This window comes from Neoarius graeffei, chromosome 4, assembly GCF_027579695.1.
Source record: "Neoarius graeffei isolate fNeoGra1 chromosome 4, fNeoGra1.pri, whole genome shotgun sequence".
In the NCBI taxonomy this organism is placed as follows: domain Eukaryota; kingdom Metazoa; phylum Chordata; class Actinopteri; order Siluriformes; family Ariidae; genus Neoarius; species Neoarius graeffei.
In genome coordinates this window covers 6,357,636-6,377,254 of record NC_083572.1, presented here as the reverse complement: position 1 = coordinate 6,377,254, position 19,619 = coordinate 6,357,636, and the positions used below count along the sequence as shown (strand labels likewise).

Here is a 19,619-nt window from a genome sequence, read left to right as displayed (position 1 = left end):
CTGATGCTGCTCGCTTACTGGTGTGTTTGGGGTCGTTGTCTTGTTGAAACATCCATTTCAAGGGCATTTCCTCTTCAGCATAAGGCAACATGACCTCAAGTATTTTGATATATGCAAACTGATCCATGATCCCTGGTATGCGATAAATGGGCCCGACGCCACAGTAAGAGAAACATTCCCATATCATGATGCTTGCACCACCATGCTTCACTGTCTTCAGAGTGTACTGTGGCTTGAATTCAGTGTTTGGGGGTCGTCTGAAAAACTGTCTGCGGCCCTAGGACCCAAAAAGAACAATTTTACTTTCATCAGTCCACAAAATGTTTTTCCATTTCTCTTTAGGCCAGTCGATGTGTTCTTTGGCAAATTGTATCCTCTTCAGCACGTCTTTTTTTTAACAGTGGAACTTTGCGGGACCTTCTTGACGATAGATTAGCTTCACACAGGCGTCTTCTAATTGTCACAGTACTCACAGGTAACTTCAGACCGTCTTTGATCACCCTGGAGCTGATCATTGGCTGAGTCTTGGCTATTCTTCGATCCATTCGAATGGTAGTCTTCTGTTTTCTTCCACGTCTCTCTGGCTTTGCTGTCCATTTTAAAGCACTGGAGATCATTTTAGCTGAGCAGCCCATCATTTTCTGCACTTCTTTACAGTATACATTTTACCTCTCCAATCAACGTTTTAATCAAAGCACGCTGTTCTTCTGAACAATGTCTGGAACGACCCATGTTTCTCATGTTTTCAGAGAGAAATGGATGTACAACATGTGCTGGCTTCATCCTTAAATCAGGGCCACCTGACTGACATCTGTTTTTTCACAGAATGAATGATCTCACTAATTAAACTCCACACTGCTATTATTTTGAACACGTCCCTTTCACTTAATTATTCGATTACACAGACTCAGGAGCATGCATATCATGAATGTTGGGTCTGTTGGTTTTCTATGACTTTACTACACCTACTGGTAAATTATTTGCCATGTAGTAATATAATTTCCACCAAAAACAGTGATTGATCTGGTTAGTCGTGTTGGACTGCTAGTATTTTGAACACAAGTGTAAATTCCACACACCGAGTCTGAGAAAACACACAATTTAGAAAAGGACCTTTATTGTATACACAGACAGACAGTTGTCGAGGTTCTGCATGCACCGAGACACAAACTGCACAAAATAAAAGCTGTAGTGTTTCTTCAGCTTTTCTAATAGGACATGCTCCCTGTGTACAGTATACACTGACACACACCATGGTACTGTAGAACAGCCAGAGCTGGGAGGATCATTTAATACAAAATTCATAAATCAGACACCAAAATCTAATTACATATTTAATAAATCAGACACATTTAATCGATCACGAGCTGCTGAAACGATACCACAGCTCGATTCTGATGTTCTAACTGAGACTATAGTAAACACACGTGTTGAACATTTCACAAGCTTCTGTCATCGAGTCTTGCTGTGTAGCTTTGTAGTAGTACTTTAAAATAACCTTTGACTTTGTTTATTGTTTACGCCTCATCATTTCATGCATTTTGAATAGCCGGATTACTTTATGTCAAAATGTGCAGGTGTGTTTATACTCAAATACGTACATATTAGGGTGGTATTTTTGATGTAGCAAATTTAATTTTTCCCAGAAAATAAGGAACAAGAAGAAGTTGTTGTTGTTGTTGTTGGCAGAGGATATTAATGCAATGCAGTGATCAGATTTTAATCTGAAGTGTAAACAGTTCAATTTGCATTAGGTAGGATACAATCGTGAAACGATCAGGTGTAAACAGCATCTGAGTCTCAGCAATGCTCTTTTTTTTTTTTTTTTTACATAAAGGCACCAAACATTTAAAAAATACCTACGGTATAAGCATTTAAAAATAACTAACCAGAAAAGAATCAAGACCGATGTAAAACTTAAATAAACAAGTGCAACTGGCAGCAAATTGATCAAAATAACTTACAAGTTCAAACGGAAACTGTAAACACACACACACACACTCTCTTTCCTATTCAGACAGTTCCATGTCTACAGAACCTCCTATTGGCTCGTGAGACTGTGTTAAATACAATACACAGGAGATAGCAAAGCTCAAAGGAGTGCACGTTTCCCCTTTCATTTCAGTTAATACTAGAACTTGGCAAAAAGAAAACCCTAGTGCAAGTACATTTCAGCAGAAGAGATACCAGGAAATAAATTAAAGGCTGCTTAAAATTTGCAAAAACATTCAAAGCTGCAGCTGAACTCAAATCGGAGCTTTTTACTCGCAAGGGGTGGGGCCTTCTTCAGGGCGGGGCAAATCCTCTCCTCCATCGCTTGTGGGCGGGGCGATATCTACCTCCGGCTCTGGTTTATCAGCAGGTTTAGCGGGCTCCACATCATCTACAATGACATCATTAATAATAGTCAGTGAGACCTGCGTACCGGGCAAAGAGCAAACGTGAGCGAATTTCAGAATTGTCCTTTTTTTTTTTTTAAACAAACAGCATGCCGGATTAAAGCTCGATCAGTGGTACAGGTAGAGAAGACAGGGCAAAATTTGAGGTCATGATCATTATTCCAACAGATTTTCCCAAATGATTTCCACAACAATACAGCTACAGAAGATTTCAAGGATTCAAAGAAAAACAAACAATGTTTTTTCTTAGTCTTTAAAAATTTCCTTATCTTATATTTTGTATGAGGATCTGAAATGATTTTGTGTGACATATACAGTTAGGTCCATATATATTTGGACACTGACACAAATTTTGTTTTTTTACCAGTTTACTGAAACATATTCAAGTTATAGTTATATAATGGACATGGACATAAAGTCCAGACTTTCAGCTTTCATTTGAGGGTATCCACATTAAAACTGGATGAAGGGTTTAGGAGTTTCAGCTCCTTAACATGTGCCACCCTGTTTTTAAAGGGACCAAAAGTAATTGGACAATTGACTCAAAGGGTATTTCATGGGCAGCTGTGGGCAATTCCTTCGTTATGTCATTCTCAATTAAGCAGATAAAAGGCCTGGAGTTGATTTGAGGTGTGGTGCTTGCATTTGGAAGATTTTGCTGTGAAGAAAACATGCGGTCAAAGGAGCTCTCCATGCAGGTGAAACAAGCCATCCTTAAGCTGCGAAAACAGAAAAAACCCATCCGAGAAATTGCTACAATATTAAGAGTGGCAAAATCTACGGTTTGGTACATCCTGAGAAAGAAAGAAAGCACTGGTGAACTCATCAATGCAAAAAGACCTGGACGCCCACAGACGACAACAGTGGTGGATGATCGCAGAATAATTTCCATGGTGAAGAGAAACCCCTTCACAACAGCCAACCAAGTGAACAACACTCTCCAGGAGGTAGGCGTATCAATATCCAAATCTACCATAAAGAGAAGACTGCATGAAAGTAAATACAGAGGGTTCACTGCACAGTGCAAGCCACTCATAAGCCTCAAGAATAAAAAGGCTAGATTGGACTTTGCTAAAAAACATCTAAAAAAGCCAGCACAGTTCTGGAAGAGGGGCGGCACGGTGGTGTAGTGGTTAGCGCTGTCGCCTCACAGCAAGAAGGTCCTGGGTTCGAGCCCCGGGGCCGGCGAGGGCCTTTCTGTGCGGAGTTTGCATGTTCTCCCCGTGTCCGCGTGGGTTTCCTCCGGGTGCTCCGGTTTCCCCCACAGTCCAAAGACATGCAGGTTAGGTTAACTGGTGACTCTAAATTGACCGTAGGTGTGAATGTGAGTGTGAATGGTTGTCTGTGTCTATGTGTCAGCCCTGTGATGACCTGGCGACTTGTCCAGGGTGTACCCCGCCTTTCGCCCGTAGTCAGCTGGGATAGGCTCCGGCTTGCCTGCGACCCTGTAGAAGGATAAAGCGGCTAGAGATAATGAGATGAGATGAGATGAGTTCTGGAAGAACATTCTTTGGACAGATGAAACCAAGATCAACCTCTACCACAATGATGGAAAGAAAAAAGTATGGCGAAGGCGTGGTACAGCTCATGATCCAAAGCATACCACATCATCTGTAAAACACGGCGGAGGCAGTGTGATGGCTTGGGCATGCATGGCTGCCAGTGGCACTGGGTCACTAGTGTTTATTGATGATGTGACACAGGACAGAAGCAGCCGGATGAATTCTGAGGTATTCAGAGACGTACTGTGTGCTCAAATCCAGCCAAATGCAGCCAAACTGATTGGTCGGCGTTTCATAATACAGATGGACAATGACCCAGAACATAAAGCCAAAGCAACCCAGGAGTTTATTAAAGCAAGGAAGTGGAATATTCTTGAATGGCCAAGTCAGTCACCTGATCTCAACCCAATTGAGCAGCATTTCACTTGTTAAAGACTAAACTTCAGACAGAAAGGCCCACAAACAAACAGCAACTGAAAACCGCTGCAGTAAAGGCCTGGCAGAGCATTAAAAAGGAGGAAACACAGCGTCTGGTGACGTCCATGAGTTCAAGACTTCAGGCAGTCATTGCCAACAAAGGGTTTTCAACCAAGTATTAGAAATGAACATTTTATTTACAATTATTTAATTTGTCCAATTACTTTTGAGCCCCTGAAATGAAGGGATTGTGTTTAAAAAACGCTTTAGTTCCTCACATTTTTATGCAATCATTTTATTCAACCCACTGAATTAAAGCTGAAAGTCTGAACTTCAACTGCATCTGAATTATTTTGCTCAAAATTCATTGTGGTAATGTACAGAACCAAAATTAGAAAAATATTTATGGACCTAACTGTACGTGTTTAAAAAAAAAGCGCAATTTCAGTGAGGGGGCCAATACTATTTCACTGCACTGTGAAAATATTGAACTATATCGGACACCCCTGTCAGAGAGTATGACAGTGTTCGAGTGTGTGTGAGAGAGAGTAAGGAAGAACTGCAATGAATGTAAGAGACAAGAGATGGAAGTGTGTGTGTTTATAAGAGGAGTGACTGTGCAAGCGATAGAACCTGTGTGTTCTTGGCTGAAATTGTGAACTTTGCTCCGTGGTGTAACACACTGTGAGGAATTGGGGCGATGACTTAACGTTACATTTTCTAAAAAACACACACACACACAGCTATGAACAAAAGATCATATACTCTTAAAAAAAAAAAAAAAAAGGCACAAAATAACAACATGCTTTAGGACGCAACACAGGACCTGATGCTGGTATAAGTAGTGTGTGCGCGGTACCTTCATGGGCGTCGCTATCCTCTGGAGTGTTTGATGCCGCTGAGGATTGTGGGTCAGGGGACTCCGAGCGGAGTCGGCGTTCAAAGTTGAACTCTGGGAGTTTGGGGGCTTGTGGCCGCGTTTTCCTCGCTGGGTTCATGAAGTAGCAGTAGGCACAGCGAAAGGCTAACAAGCAACACACACACACAATCGAATAAACCTGAATGAATTAAAAAAAAAAAAAAAAGTCAACTATTTTACAAAACATTCTGATGTGTTCAAATCTTACCTAAATATTCAAACTCCTCCTTCAAGGCCATACCGTTATGAGAGAAACACTGCTGGCAAATCAGAGCGTATCTGAGAGACCCACGGAGAAAGAAGGAAATTAAAAACAAATAATTGTGTGTGAGACTTTTCACTATTAGGCATATCCAGAAATTTAAACACGGTTAACATTTATACACGTGACATTTTCGCCGTTACGTCTCCATCCTCGTGGCCTCCTCAGATTCTCACCAGCACCCTGCTGCACTAACGCTCCAGGCCAAAATATAACACAAGTGCTGTTTAAAGCCTCATGACACTAATGCAACCTTAAAGTTGGTTTTGACTTAGGAGTCAAAACAGGTAAGAATCAAACTCAAATCACATTAAAAAAAAAAAAACCCATTTGAGTGGTGGGTGGAGCTAAATATAATTCACCCATGTGTGGATTATGAGATTTTTATAAAGCTACAGGACACCAAGAGAGCCGAGTGTATCATATCTAAGTGTCCGTGTGTGTATGCATGATGTAAAAACGCAGCACCTGTTTTGAGGTCCATCTCCCACCAGGTACTCGATGACCCGGTCCACTGCACTGCGTTCTCGGGGGAGGATGGGTCGCACCATGGGTGGACCTGGTGGATGCATGCCTGAAAAGTATCATCATCATCATGTACTTACTCAGAGAGAGAGAGAGAGAGAGAGAGAGAGTGCATTTGTGTATAAAAGCACAAATCGTAACCTCAGCATTATGGGTTAGAGGAAGTGTGTCTGACCTGTTCCCAGCGCAGGTGAATAAGGGCTCATACTCCTCCTCATTTGTGGTGGCGTCTCTACACTGCTGCTCGGTGCCGGACTTGATGCTGAAGCTCCAAGAAGATGCTCAGGAGGGCCACCAGGGGCAGCACGGAGGGGCGTGGCTCCAGGTGGTTGCGGGCGAGGCATGGGCCCGGGTGTGGCCATGGCAACATGACGCTGCCGAACCTCTGGAGGAAAAACATACAGAAGTGGGAAGGTTTTATTTGTGCACCAGTAAAAACCGTCACTCAACATTTTATTTACCGCCGCCAAGGAGGTTATGTTTTTGGTGCGGTTTGTTTGTCTGATTTTAAACAGGATTACGCAAAACCTGATTTCTATGAAATTTGGTGGAGGCCAAGGAAGAACCCATTAAATTCTGAAGCGGATCCATGATGCATGAATTTATATTCACAGATCCAGCGTCTGTCATACATTCAGGCGGCACGGTGGTGTAGTGGTTAGCACTGTCGCCTCATAGCAAGAAGGTTCCGGGTTCAAACCTTGCATCCGACAGGGGCCTTTCTGTGTGGAGTTTGCATGTTCTCCCCGTGTCTGCGTGGGTTTCCTCCGGGTGCTCCGGTTTCCCCCACAGTTCATACAAATTGTACAATGGGGCCATTGTAATTGGCACAAGCTGTAGTGGTTTCCAAGCCATAAGGTATGTACATGTATAGATCTTGCTATGGCAAAAAGCTAATAAATTAAAAATACATCTTAAAATCCAGTAGATGGCAGCACAGTTTAAGTGCCAAAACAACCAATGTAGAAATATGATGCCTCCATAATCACAATCCACATATGCTGGTATTAGTAATCCTCCAAGATACACGTCAGCGCATAATTCTAATAATTTTAGAACTATATCCGGACTTATAAAGTGGTCACAGTTTTAGATTTGCACACTACAGAAGGGTCGAGTGTTTTCCTTGGCAGAGGTCTGTGCTGTCCGAATTCCTTCTATACCCCTTTTCCACCAAATCAGTTCCAGGGCTGGTTCGGGGCCAGTGCTGGTGCTGGTTCACAACTTGTTCAACTTGCGAGCCAGCTGAGAACCAGTTTGCTTTTCCATAGCTCACGGTGCTAAAGGAAGCCACGTCATTACGTCGCTGTATACGTCAGTTACGTTGCTACGTTTGCATAAACCTTGGCGCGAATATCAAAGCAAAAACAACGCAGAAGAAGCAGCAGCAGCAGCAACAACAACAACAACAATAATAATAATGGATGACTTCGCGTTTGTACAGCTGCTGCTTCTCGTCGCTTAAAAACGGCGATCTTTCGCGGTCTTGTTATTGTTGTTGGTCTTAACAACTCCGCCCCCCCGCTGACGTAAGCGGTTCTTTCCTCTGGCCCAGCAGAGAGTTGGTGCTAGCCTGGAACCGGTTTTTCTGGCCCCAGAGCCAGTTCTTTGTCAGTGGAAACAGAAAACCCAGTTCCAAACTAAGCACTGGCCCCGAACCAGCCCTGGAACTGCTTTGGTGGAAAAGGGGCACGAGAGACCTGCTGCTCAAAAGCTACATGATATGATGAGCAATATATTTTTAAAAAAAATGGCATTCTGAGGCACTGAAGATGATGAACCCACCTTGTCCTGGTTTCAGAATCATTTGGGGTCGAACTGGAGTAGCTTGCGCTTCCTAAGAAAATGATAAACACGTAAAATAGCTTAGAAACAAACTGTACGGTTAAAATGCAAACGTTCTGCGAATGCACGGAAACCAAAGACACACCGTTTTGTTCTTTGACTCCGGGTCGAACCGTTCCAGAATCAACTTGGCGTTTTTGTAGGTCTCAGTTTCCATCACTTCTTCAAGCTGGAAAGAAACTTGATTAGTCAGCAATTTAGTCCTTTAGTATCAAATTTAGTGAACGGAGTTTTGACTCAAACTAAACAGATTTCGATCCTCCATAAATGAGTGTAATTTTTACTTGTAAAAAAAAAAAAGCCTTAATGAGGCTGGAGCTCATACTGGTGACTGTTGCGTGCGAGTTTGAAATCTGATCAATCCTGTAGGTGGAGTAGCGATTTTTGTGAAATTGCATATGACCCATGTAGCCGCATCTATAGCAGGTGGTGCCACCTGGTGAACAATTCTTGTTGGAATATATGTCTTTAGAGTCTTCTGGGTGAGTTTCATAGGGTAGTCACACTAGAGGCGGAATGAGCCAGAATGAAAATTCTTCGTATATTCCGGGATATTCGAAGTGCATTCTAAAAATTCTGACTGCATTCTGAGTGCATTCCAAACATTCGGGCCCATTCTTATGGCTGGCCTGAATGTTTTGCTCATGCTCAAAACATTCGAAGAGGAGAAATATCGAACGGCATTCGAAGTGTATTCTAACTGCATTCTAAATATTCGTACGGCATTCCAACAGCATTCGAAACATTCTGATCGCGTTCGAGGGAAAAATCGAAATGGTAAGCCACTTCAAATCCTGCCAGAATGTCCCCAATGAGCTGGAATGCCGTCAGAATGAAAATTCTTCATATATTCCGGGATATTCAAAGTACATTCTAAGTATTCGAGCTGCATTCTCTTTGAATTCTTAGACATTCGAAACATATTTGGCGGCTATTCCAGGAGCGTTCTGACTGCATTTGAGGTGAATTCGTACAGCATTCGAGGCACCTTCCGACAAGACTTCGGGTGATATTCGGGCAGCAATCGAACCGCACTCGTACGGCATTCAAAGTGCATTCTTAATATTCTTACAGCATTCTAGGTATTCCTACTGTGTTCCAACTACATTTGAGCTGCATTCGAAAGCTAATACACCCGGAATGTGCAAGAATCATTCGAGGCGGGTTCAAAGCGCATTCTAAGTATTCGAACGGCATTCTTACAAAGCTGTAAGAATGTTGGTCAGTTTGAAATTCCCGCCCGAATGTGGCACGAATTTTGAAATATTTTTCATTCCGGCTGGTTCTGCTTGATTCCTGCTAATTCCAAATAAGTGTGACGGAGCCTTCAGTGAAAACATCCGAGCAGTTTACGAAGAGTAGCGTTTAATGTGACGAGTCACCCAAAAATTTCAAACGCCCGTAAAAATGTTAAATATGACAGGTGGCGCCACCGTCTTGACAACAAACCAACCTGGGGAACATTCTGTAAGAGTTTGATCAAAATCTGATCACTCCTGGAGGAGGCGGAGGAACAATTTTCATGAAATTGCACATGACGCCTGTGTAGCCGCATCCATGGCAGGTGGCGCCACCTGGTGAACAATTCTTGTTGGAATATGTCTTTAGAGTCTTCTGGGTGAGTTTCAAAAACGAAAACGTCCCAGCAGTTTACGAACAGTAGTGCTTAATGTGACGAGTCACCCAAAAATTTCAGACACCCATAAAATTGTAAATACGACCGGTGGCGCCACCGTCTTGACCATATTTATGCACACCCACCTGGGGAACATTATACACGAGTTTGAGTGAAATCTGAGCAATCCTGTAAGAGGAGTAGTGATTTTTGTAAATCGTGGATGGACGACACGTGATCGCATAAGATCATCCTGCGGCTGGACGAGCTAAAAACCAGTGCAAGTGCGTGAGCCGATCGTGCATGACCTAATATATTTATAAAAATACTACAGATGTTCGTGCGCCATGTTGTAAACATTGACTGGAAGCTTTTAAGGCTTCTCGTGTTAAAAACCCTCACCTTCTCTAATCTGTGCAACACTTTGGTCTTTTTTTTTTGGTCACCAAGACATGAATCTGATTAGCGATTGATTAAAGGTAGCACTTTGAAAGTGAGTAGTTGCCGAGACAGAGAGGGTGATTTTTGAGCTGCAGAATATTCATGGTCTTATGCGACACACACTGAAAGATCATGTTGTCTATTCTTTGCTTCCATGTTACAAATTTATTGTGTAATAAATGCCATAACATGTAAATACTGAATCCCACATCAAAGGTCATGCCATGACTGATTAAATGTGAGCACATTTATTAAAAAAAAATAATACTTACTATTTTTCTTTTCTCAGACTTTAAATCCTCTAATTTTTCATCTGAAACAAAAAAATCAGTGATCATAATGTCATTATGTGGAAATTAATAATAATAATAATAATAATAATAGGAGGAAGAATAATAACTATAGACCCCTTCACAGTAAACGTCATTCATACGTAAGAGGAAATTGCGCGCGCAGCCTGGACCCAAAAAAGACTCAGCGATGCCTAGTTGTTGTGTTGTCGGGTGTCAGAATCGTAGCAGTGATGGGGTTAAAATGTGTAGAATTCCAGCAGGATCTCACCCATTACAAAAAAAAAAAAATCGCCGACGTCTATGGCTACAAGCCATCAAACGTGTAGACTGGGATGAAAGCACTATCAAAAACGCGCGGGTTTGCAGCGCCCACTTCATCACAGGTAAGATCAGGCTATTTATTAAATCTTTCTTTTTTATTCTTTCTAGTCTTCGTTTATTGATGTAGCAAAATACTTTGGTAACGTTTGTCTGATTAGCTGGGTCATAGTTACACAATGTAATGAATATTGTTAGCATGTTAACTTAGCTTTGCATGCAGTTTTGTTTGTAGGAGAGGTCTCGCTTGACTCAAGCAGTCCAGATTTTGTGCCGTCATTATTTGCGTATGCCGAAAATCACAATTTTAAAGCAAGGATGGAAAGGTAAAATTGTGTGCCCTCACTCTAAATGCCAACTTACGTTGACTGCTCTAACCTAGCTCCCGCCCCGTTCAGTTTCGTTTCTGCTCTCTGCCTCTCACTTTTTACGCAGCTCTGATTTCTCTTAGCTGCACTCTTTACACTATCATTCCTTTCATGCCATCACCTCCTGCAAATTGCTGTTTAGTGTTGGTATTTGCTGTTGTAGCTAAAGCCACATTGCCATCACATCACTGGCATGATTGGATTAAAACAAAATGAATATGAATGTCCCATTGTTAATCAAGTTGTACATGCCCGCACATAACATAATCATATGCGTCTAAAGACTTGTAGGCACGAAGTTTTTCGTGGGTGTACACTGAAGTCTTGTCAATAAGGTACGAGTATATATCTGGCCATTGTATACCAGGGAACTTACTAACATCGTCCGTCCACTCTTTAATTAAATACGGATCCGGTAGGCGATGTCCACTTGTTAGAGTTAACTTATTTATGTAGCATTCTCGATCTTGTAATGACAATTGTTTGGCATAATCTGACAGCTCATAATGCCGGTCTATGGGCAGCGCCATTGTTTCTGGGTCCAGGCTGCGCGCATCCTGGCAACGCTCGGTTTGTTTACAAACATGCGAAGGGGTCTATAAGAATCACAGCCGTTTATTCAACTTCTAGCACTTCTCCATGAACTGAGAACTAGGGCTGTGTCTGAAATCACTCACTCATTCACTACTCCCTACTCACCATCTAGGGAATTCTATATTAGAGGACTATACAGTGAGCTCATTGGTAAAATGAAAGAAAAAAAAAAACCCGCTTTCGGACACTACTCTGCCGCGCCGTTATTCACGTCATTACTGTCGCACAATTAAAACGTGCCAGATCAGTCGGCTTTCAAAATAATAAATACACGCGTGTATTTGTGTGATAAATCCATATTATACTGATTGCATTTCCTACATTAATCAATACAACGTACTTCGTGTTTGCTGCATCTTTCAGTTCTTTTAAATCAAGGCTGGATACTTTTCTTTCTTCTTCACCGCTGCCTTTTATTAAATCAAATTTGAGGCTTTTGATTAATTTCTAGCTCTGCACGGTCACTTTTATTCTTGTATTTTATCTGTCATTCTATTTTAGCTTATTTTCTATTTTTAATTGTACTTGAAAGTCCGTTTATAATGCGTTTCTTTCTCCATCCATTCACCCTAACCCCCCCTTTCTAGTGTGATCGCAGCGCATGATGGGATATATCGCTTGGTTAGTGACCGTCGGTTGGTTGTACACTACTTTTCACGACGAATTGTGGGATACTACGAGTCCACTATATAGGGTGTAATAATCCTCACTATACATGCGGAGAGCACTACAAAATGGCGAACTCACTATATAGTCCACTATGTAGTGAGTGATTTCGGACACAGGGTAGGAGTGGATTTGTAGTTGCGTTTTATTTCCTGTGAAGTCACAGATCTCTACGATGAGAGGAATTATTTAACGTAAATTTCATAAGTTATTAACACATCTGTGCAAGATGGTGTTTGTGTTTTTGTAAAGAACTCACTGTTTCTTTCTGTGCGTTTGGAGAAGAGGATGATTAGCAGCTTGCGTGCGAACCACACACTGCAAAGAGAGACACGAGAAGGAACGTTAAAATGACCGGCTACAGAACGGACGTGCACACGATTCACACGCAGGATGGCGAGGCTCACAGGGCTGGGAAGGCGATCAGAGGCAGGGCGGTGATGAGCCGTCCGCTCCACTCTTCAGGCAGGTAAAGGTAATAAACACACACGCAAGTGAACAGGTACAGAGCGGCCGAGTAGAAGAGCAGTCGGCCAACCCAGATCTTCTGCATGCGCTGGTTCTTCCCACGGAACTCCTCGAGATCTTTAATTTCCTACGAAACAAACATGCTCCATTTACTCAAAGTAACATGGATTACGATCTAAATAAAACATCCTGACGATACTTTACATCTAATAGCGGTGCGACATGAATGTGAAACAAGCACACTGTGACATGCTGAATGTGTAAAACACACACTTAAGGCCTCACGAGATGGCGCTTTACCTTATCCAACTCCTCCAGACGGTCCACCGTGGAAGGTTTCGCCTGGAAGAGAGTCGCCGTTAAAACCACAGTTCAAGATCGGACAGGATTTACTCTCACTATCTCGTATCAACACATGCACTTCCTGAGGTTATTAACTGCATGAACAGCTGCTGGTGATGTTCTAGCGCTCCTCCATCGAGAGCGTGCTGGTGTACTACTGCGCTACAGTCTGGGACAGACAAGAACACTCTGCAAAGGGTAACAAGTACAGCTCAAAAAAAAAAAAAAAAAAAAATCATCCATCGCTGTCCTCTTCCTCCCCTGGAAACAGACCCGTTGCAACAAGGTAGGCAGACTTGGCAATTGCCTAGGGCCCCAGCCCTCGAAGGGCCCCCGCTGCCGAACGACTGGTTATGTATTCAATAGCAATGACAACTTTTTGAGCGCGGCAGCGCAGCGCCTAATGACACTTGTTGAAATACCCTAGTTCCAAGGGGGGCCCCCTAATGCACAACAGCGCCTCCCTACATGCTTTGGCCAAAAAGTGCAATGACAGTCTGTTGTCAACCCCTCAATGCCCATCTCCGTCCAGTCAAGTGGTTGCAGAGCTCCGCGGCAAAAAAACCCCAAAATCAAATATGAAGCGAAATTACCCCTCAGGGAGCCAGAAGAGAAAGAAGAAAAGGGAAGAGGAAGACAGAAAAAAAACAAGACACTGGTAAGTGAGAATGTACAGTACTCACTCATTAATACCAAGCGGGTCGACAAGCAAATTTGGTAGCTAGCTTACGTTAATGGTAGTTATCTTGTAGACAGTGTTTATAACAGTGACTTGTACAGCAATTTAAGCATTGCACTACGTTTACTTCTTACACTTCCTGTGTCAGTTGCCTCAAGTGAGAGGAGCTTTTCAGCTCTGAAGCTTATTAAGAACTATATGAGGTCCGCCATGGGCCAAGAGAGGCTCTCCGGACTGGCACTGATGTCAATTGAATGTGATGTCCGCAGGTCTTTGGACATGGAGGGTATTGTGGCTGCCTTTGCTGAAGCCAAAGCCCGCAAGCAGCAGTTTTAGACATTTTGCCCATGATTCTAGTTGTGTATTCTTACATTTTTATGTTTTTTTCTATACCTTTTGCACTTTTCTGTGTGTGCTGGTTCTTATTAAGATTCTTATTCATGTTTGTAATCATTTAATCACCATTTGAAGTTATTTCTACTTGTGTATATACTGTAAATATTTAGTGTTGTTATTTGCACATTTTATATTACTTTGTCTTATTTTCATATTTTATATATGTGTGTGTATATTTTGTCTATTCTTGTGTTTAATTGGGTTTGATAATTATTTATAATAATGTAAAGAGTTCATTTATTAAGTAAAAATCGGAAGAATGATTACAATATGTGTGATGTTTATTTATTAAGTCTTCAGTGGGTAGGCGGCCATAAGGCCTTTCGTTGAGGGGGGGATAATTATGGGCCCCAGATCCCCCTTTGCCTAGGGCCCCCAAATAGCTTGAAACGGGCCTGCCTGGAAGAGATTGCTAACTAACACCTGCTACCTCAGCAGCACCTCAGCCATCATCAGAGACTGGACACCCCCCCCCCCAAAAAAAATAAATAAATAAATAAATAAATAAAATAAAAAATAGTGGTGTTTAAAGGAATTTATGTTAATGTTATAACGCAAATTCATTTTAACGCCACAAACTTTTTTGATGCGCAATTAACGCATGCACGTTCTGTCCCTCCTCTGCTGTAGTTTGGGAAATCAGGAAGTGACGTAGCAAGTAGCTGGTCGGCGCAAGTCGTGATAAAGTGCACTGATGTACAGAATCAACTTTTTTGTTTATAAGCTTCTGATGGTCCGAAGGTGAGAAAAGATGGCGTGTTAAGGTCCAGGTGTGTGTGTGTGCACGCTTTTATATACTACTGAGGACTAAATGCTCCCACAAGGATAGTAAAACCTGACAATTTCGACCTTGTGGGGACATTTGGATAGTCCTCACAAGGAAATTGCTGCTGTTGTGTTTTTTAAACAAAAATTTTAAAAAATAAAATAAAGAGAGCCGAAACATTTCCTTTTCATTACTGAGGTTAAGGTTAGGTGCGACACAGCATTAATTAACTGCAATAATTATGTCAGTGGGAGGTCCTCACAAGGATAGTGAGACAAACGTGTGTGTGTGTCTCAGCATGCAGGCTGCACACTGGAGTGTGAGAGTTTGTTTTATTCTGAGAAATGTGTGAGTGATGTGTCTCTAAATGCAGTTTTTGTTCCTGAACGTTCTGTATATTTACTAGTGACTTTTTGCATTTTACTAGAAAACATCTTTATGACCTGTGTGCCTGAACAAATGTGTTTATTTGGGATTTGTATTTTTAGTTTCCTTATTTAAAGAGAGACACTACTGTTGTCCAGACTCCACATCACAGAGCTCGCTTCGTTTATTTTTGAGGCTGGAAGTTCAGTCCAGAACTCAAGGAAAATACGATATTGTTTTGTTCCCACTGAATTGTACAAAACCCTCAAAATTATAAAGTTCATACTGCTTTTTTTTTTTTAAATGCAGTGGGGGGCGGCACAGTGGTTAGCGCTGTCGCCTCACAGCAAAAAGGTCCGGGTTCGAGCCCCGTGGCCGACGAGGGCCTTTCTGTGCGGAGTTTGCATGTTCTCCCCGTGTCCGCGTGGGTTTCCTCCGGGTGCTCCGGTTTCCCCCACAGTCCAAAGACATGCAGGTTAGGTTAACTGGTGACTCTAAATTGAGCGTAGGTGTGAATGTGAGTGTGAATGGTTGTCTGTGTCTCTGTGTCAGCCCTGTGATGACCTGGCGACTTGTCCAGGGTGTACCCCGCCTTTCGCCCGTAGTCAGCTGGGATAGGATCCAGCTTGCCTGCGACCCTGTAGGACAGGATAAAGCGGCTACAGATAATGAGATGAGATGAGATGAGATGAGATGCAGTGGGGGAACAAAATACCCACAGAAATAATTTGTGCTGTGTCCAGCCTTATCTGGCCACATAGATTTGCATAAAGCGAGTATGTTTGCCCAAGCCCACTTGCCAAAGACATGAAAAATATCCCTTTAAGGTACATTTAGGATAGATTAAAAAAACAACAAGGTGTGATTAATCACGAGTTAACTATGGACAATAACGCAATTAGTGGTGATTAAATATTTTAACTGATTGACAGCCCTAGCAATTATCCACAGTTATTTGATGTCTTTTTGTATTTATTGTTATCGTATGGTACATTGTGAATGAATATGTAAAAGGTTGAAATGTTTTGTTTTTTTTATATTATTGTTATTTAGCCATGGCCTAATGGATATAGAGGCACCTTTGGGACCAAAAGGTTACTGGTTCGATTCCCTGGACCAGTAAGAATGGCTGAAGTGCCCTTGAACAAGGCTGCCCTTGGTATATTGGACATCGCTCTGGATCAGAGCGTATACTAAATGGCTGTGTATGGTTTTTAACGATACAGTGACGATAAAGGCTTTCTATTCTATCTAGGGAGGACCGTAACCGACAACGCTAGAAATCTAGAGGTCAATAGAAGAGTCCTATCTGCTCGTGCTCATTCATCGATTCCTCAGACTCCATTTTAAGAACTGGAACATCCTTAAAGACTTCAAATTGATTTCCAGCTGGGTTGAAGTGCGATCGAGGAATCACAAGGGATCAGTGAGAGCTTTGGGATCACAACCTCATTGGGAGGAATAAGTGCCTACCTTCCACCTGGAAATGATGTTCCCCATTACTGCTGCTCTTCTCCACCTGGACAATAACAGAGAAGCGAGAAACCTGAAATCCCAAATGAGTCCCTCACAAAAGTGTCCTACCTAGGTTATGAAAATACAGCTTGTACATTTGAAACCCACACCATAGTGACCTAGATTTAGTCTCTACAGCGCCATCTTGTCACGTGTTGTGAAAGAGAGCAACAACTCATTATCAGCTCATTATCTCCAGGACAAAAGGACGAACAAATAAAGGACACAATCATAGCTGTTATGCCCTTTAATGCTAAATGCATTTAATACAGAATGCACAAACACATGAGGAATTAAAGCTAAAATAAAAAAAACACAACTTTGTTTATACTGCAATTGGATTGCGTCCAAAGTCTGAGTGTGCTTTTAGATTAAAAAAAGACAAATAATAAAACAAAGACAACCCACAATAATAAATAACATGCAAGAATAAAATCTTGAAAAAATACAATTTTAATTATATATAATTATTATTATTATTATGTCTCTAATTCCAAGCACCTCCTGGGACACTAAAATTAAATTAAAGACTTTTAATTTCTCTTTATTAGGAAGTCACTCACTCATTACTAACTAGTTACTTATTACAACTAGCATGTCATTTAAACATCAAATAGAACATAAACCGTTTAATTACCCAGAACAGAGCACAGAGGCGTTACAGCAGCTGCGTGTGAAATAAACAAATCACTTCCGGGTTTTGGTGGGCGTTTGAGATCATTTCAAAATAAAAGTCTCTCTGAGACCAGGCAGAAAGGATCAAAATGAGTTTAGTGATGGGAATTTCGGCTCTTTTTCGGGAGCCGGCTCTTTTGGCTCTTCTTACTATAAGGAGCCGGCTCTTTCGGCTCCCAAACGGCTCCTGAGATTTTATTTTTGATTTAATTGCTGCAATTAACTAGTTAATTAATTACATTATTATTTATATTTTATCAATAGGATGTTTTCCATTTTATTTTTTAGTTTTTGTAGCCATTGTAAAGCTTTGTAAAGTATAGCAGTGTAACAATGTTCTAGCTATAGAAATAAAACTTACTTACCAATTAATACATTATTTTCTCACAAACATAATGCAAAACTGTGTTATATTACCAATATAAAATACACAGAAGACATCAACTGTTTATCCTTTATGGCTTTATTTCACACTCGACCTTGAACAAAATGCCACAAAATAAATTATGAAGTATAAATCAGGCCTAAGAAACTATGAAGCAAAGTTGGAAATTATTTTAACAAACACAGAACAATGTGCAAAAAAAATTTTATTAAATAAAATATTAAATAAGTATATAAAATAAGTATAAAAAGTATAAAGTAGGGGCGGCACGGTGGTGTAGTGGTTAGCGCTGTCGCCTCACAGCAAGAAGGTCCTGGGTTTGAGCCCCGGGGCCGGCGAGGGCCTTTCTGTGTGGAGCTTGCATGTTCTCCCCGTGTCTGCGTGGGTTTCCTCCGGGTGCTCCGGTTTCCCCCACAGTCCAAAGACATGCAGGTTAGGTTAACTGGTGACTCTAAATTGAGCGTAGGTGTGAATGTGAGTGTGAATGGTTGTCTGTGTCTATGTGTCAGCCCTGTGATGACCTGGCGACTTGTCCAGGGTGTACCCCGCCTTTCGCCCGTAGTCAGCTGGGATAGGCTCCAGCTTGCCTGCGACCCTGTAGAACAGGATAAAGCGGCTTGAGATAATGAGATGAGATGAAAATATTAAATAAAATATTAAATAATTATATAAAATAAGTATAAAAAGTATAAAGTACGGGCGGCACGGTGGTGTAGTGGTTAGCGCTGTTGCCTCACAGCAAGAAGGTCCTGGGTTCGAGCCCCGGGGCCGGCGAGGGCCTTTCTGTGTGGAGTTTGCATGTTCTCCCCGTGTCCGCGTGGGTTTCCTCCGGGTGCTCCGGTTTCCCCCACAGTCCAAAGACATGCAGGTTAGGTTAACTGGTGACTCTAAATTGACTGTAGGTGTGAATGTGAGTGTGAATGGTTGTCTGTGTCTATGTGTCAGCCCTGTGATGACCTGGCGACTTGTCCAGGGTGTACCCCGCCTTTCGCCCGTAGTCAGCTGGGATAGGCTCCAGCTTGCCTGCGACCCTGTAGAACAGGATAAAGCGGCTAGAGATAATGAGATGAGATGAGAAAATGTATGTTAACTGTTATAATAATAAAACTTTTTTAGTAATAAAACAAAAATATTTTTTAAATCATAAAAAATAACAATAAAACTGTTAAACTGTTAATTGAGTTGAATTAGTTTTTTTTTTAAACTGTGAAGCATATGGATGCAACTATAGCATTTTCAGTTTATTGGGGTTTCATGTTGTGTGTTTTTATAGGCCCTATAATAATAAGAAGAATAAGAATAAGAAGCATAACTAGAACTATAACATAGAAAATGTATGTTGACTGCTACAATAATAAAACTTTTTTAATAATAAAACAAAAAGAATAATTGTATTTGGCTCCCCAACTCGACTCCCACTGAAGAGCCGGCTCCCGTCATTCACTTCAAAGAGCCGGCTCTTTGAACTGGATCGTTCGCGACCGACACATCACTAGAGTTTATTCCCGAACAGGTTCCCAACCCTGAAATCCAGGAGAACCTGCTGAACTAGAACATTTTACTGTTTTCCTGCTCTGATACACCTTTATTCTACTTCTCAGCTTGCTAACTGGGTGTGGCACCTTAAATTAGCTCTCATTATTTTTTAAAAGAAAAAAAGCACAACTTTATTCATCACACACTTGTGAAATTCCTCTCTGCATTTAACCCATCTGAAGCAGTGAACACACACATACCCAGAGCAGTGGGCAGCCATGCTAACAGCGCCTGAGGAGCAGTTAGGAGTTAGGCGCCTCGTTCAAGGGCACCTCAGCCCAAGGCCGTCCCATATTAACCTAACCACATGCCTTTGGACTGTGGGGG

At 41.7% G+C, this 19,619-nt stretch overlaps 1 protein-coding gene across 2 annotated transcripts; it reads right to left on the bottom strand.

The window, feature by feature from the left end:
- Window positions 1-1,100: 1,100 nt before the first annotated feature.
- Window positions 1,101-17,401, bottom strand: lnpk (lunapark, ER junction formation factor). Of its 2 annotated transcripts, XM_060918716.1 has the most exons (14): window positions 17,334-17,401; window positions 16,655-16,700; window positions 12,933-12,974; window positions 12,572-12,759; window positions 12,424-12,482; window positions 10,198-10,238; window positions 7,955-8,038; window positions 7,810-7,861; window positions 6,200-6,409; window positions 5,968-6,073; window positions 5,446-5,516; window positions 5,178-5,342; window positions 4,952-5,038; window positions 1,101-2,383 (listed from the first exon to the last, which is right to left on the bottom strand). In XM_060918716.1, exons 2-14 carry the CDS (start codon window positions 16,679-16,681, stop codon window positions 2,262-2,264), a joined length of 1,254 nt encoding a protein of 417 aa, XP_060774699.1. In that variant the 5' UTR covers window positions 16,682-16,700; window positions 17,334-17,401; the 3' UTR covers window positions 1,101-2,261. The 2 variants fall into 2 exon arrangements, with proteins under 2 accessions (XP_060774699.1, XP_060774700.1); XM_060918717.1 differs by lacking the exon at window positions 4,952-5,038.
- Between the last annotated feature and the right edge of the window lie 2,218 nt (window positions 17,402-19,619).

What these genes read in the sequence shown, in the direction of transcription:
- lnpk (XM_060918716.1), bottom strand. Translation starts at nt 16,681, where the DNA reads ATGGGGAACATCATTTCCAGGTGGAAG. An exon ending in GTCTGGAGGAGTTGGATAAG is followed by an intron (nt 12,760 to 12,932) that starts GTAAAGCGCCAT and finishes TTTGTTTCGTAG; the next exon opens with GAAATTAAAGATCTCGAGGA. An exon ending in CGGAGTCAAAGAACAAAACG is followed by an intron (nt 7,862 to 7,954) that starts GTGTGTCTTTGG and finishes TCATTTTCTTAG; the next exon opens with GAAGCGCAAGCTACTCCAGT.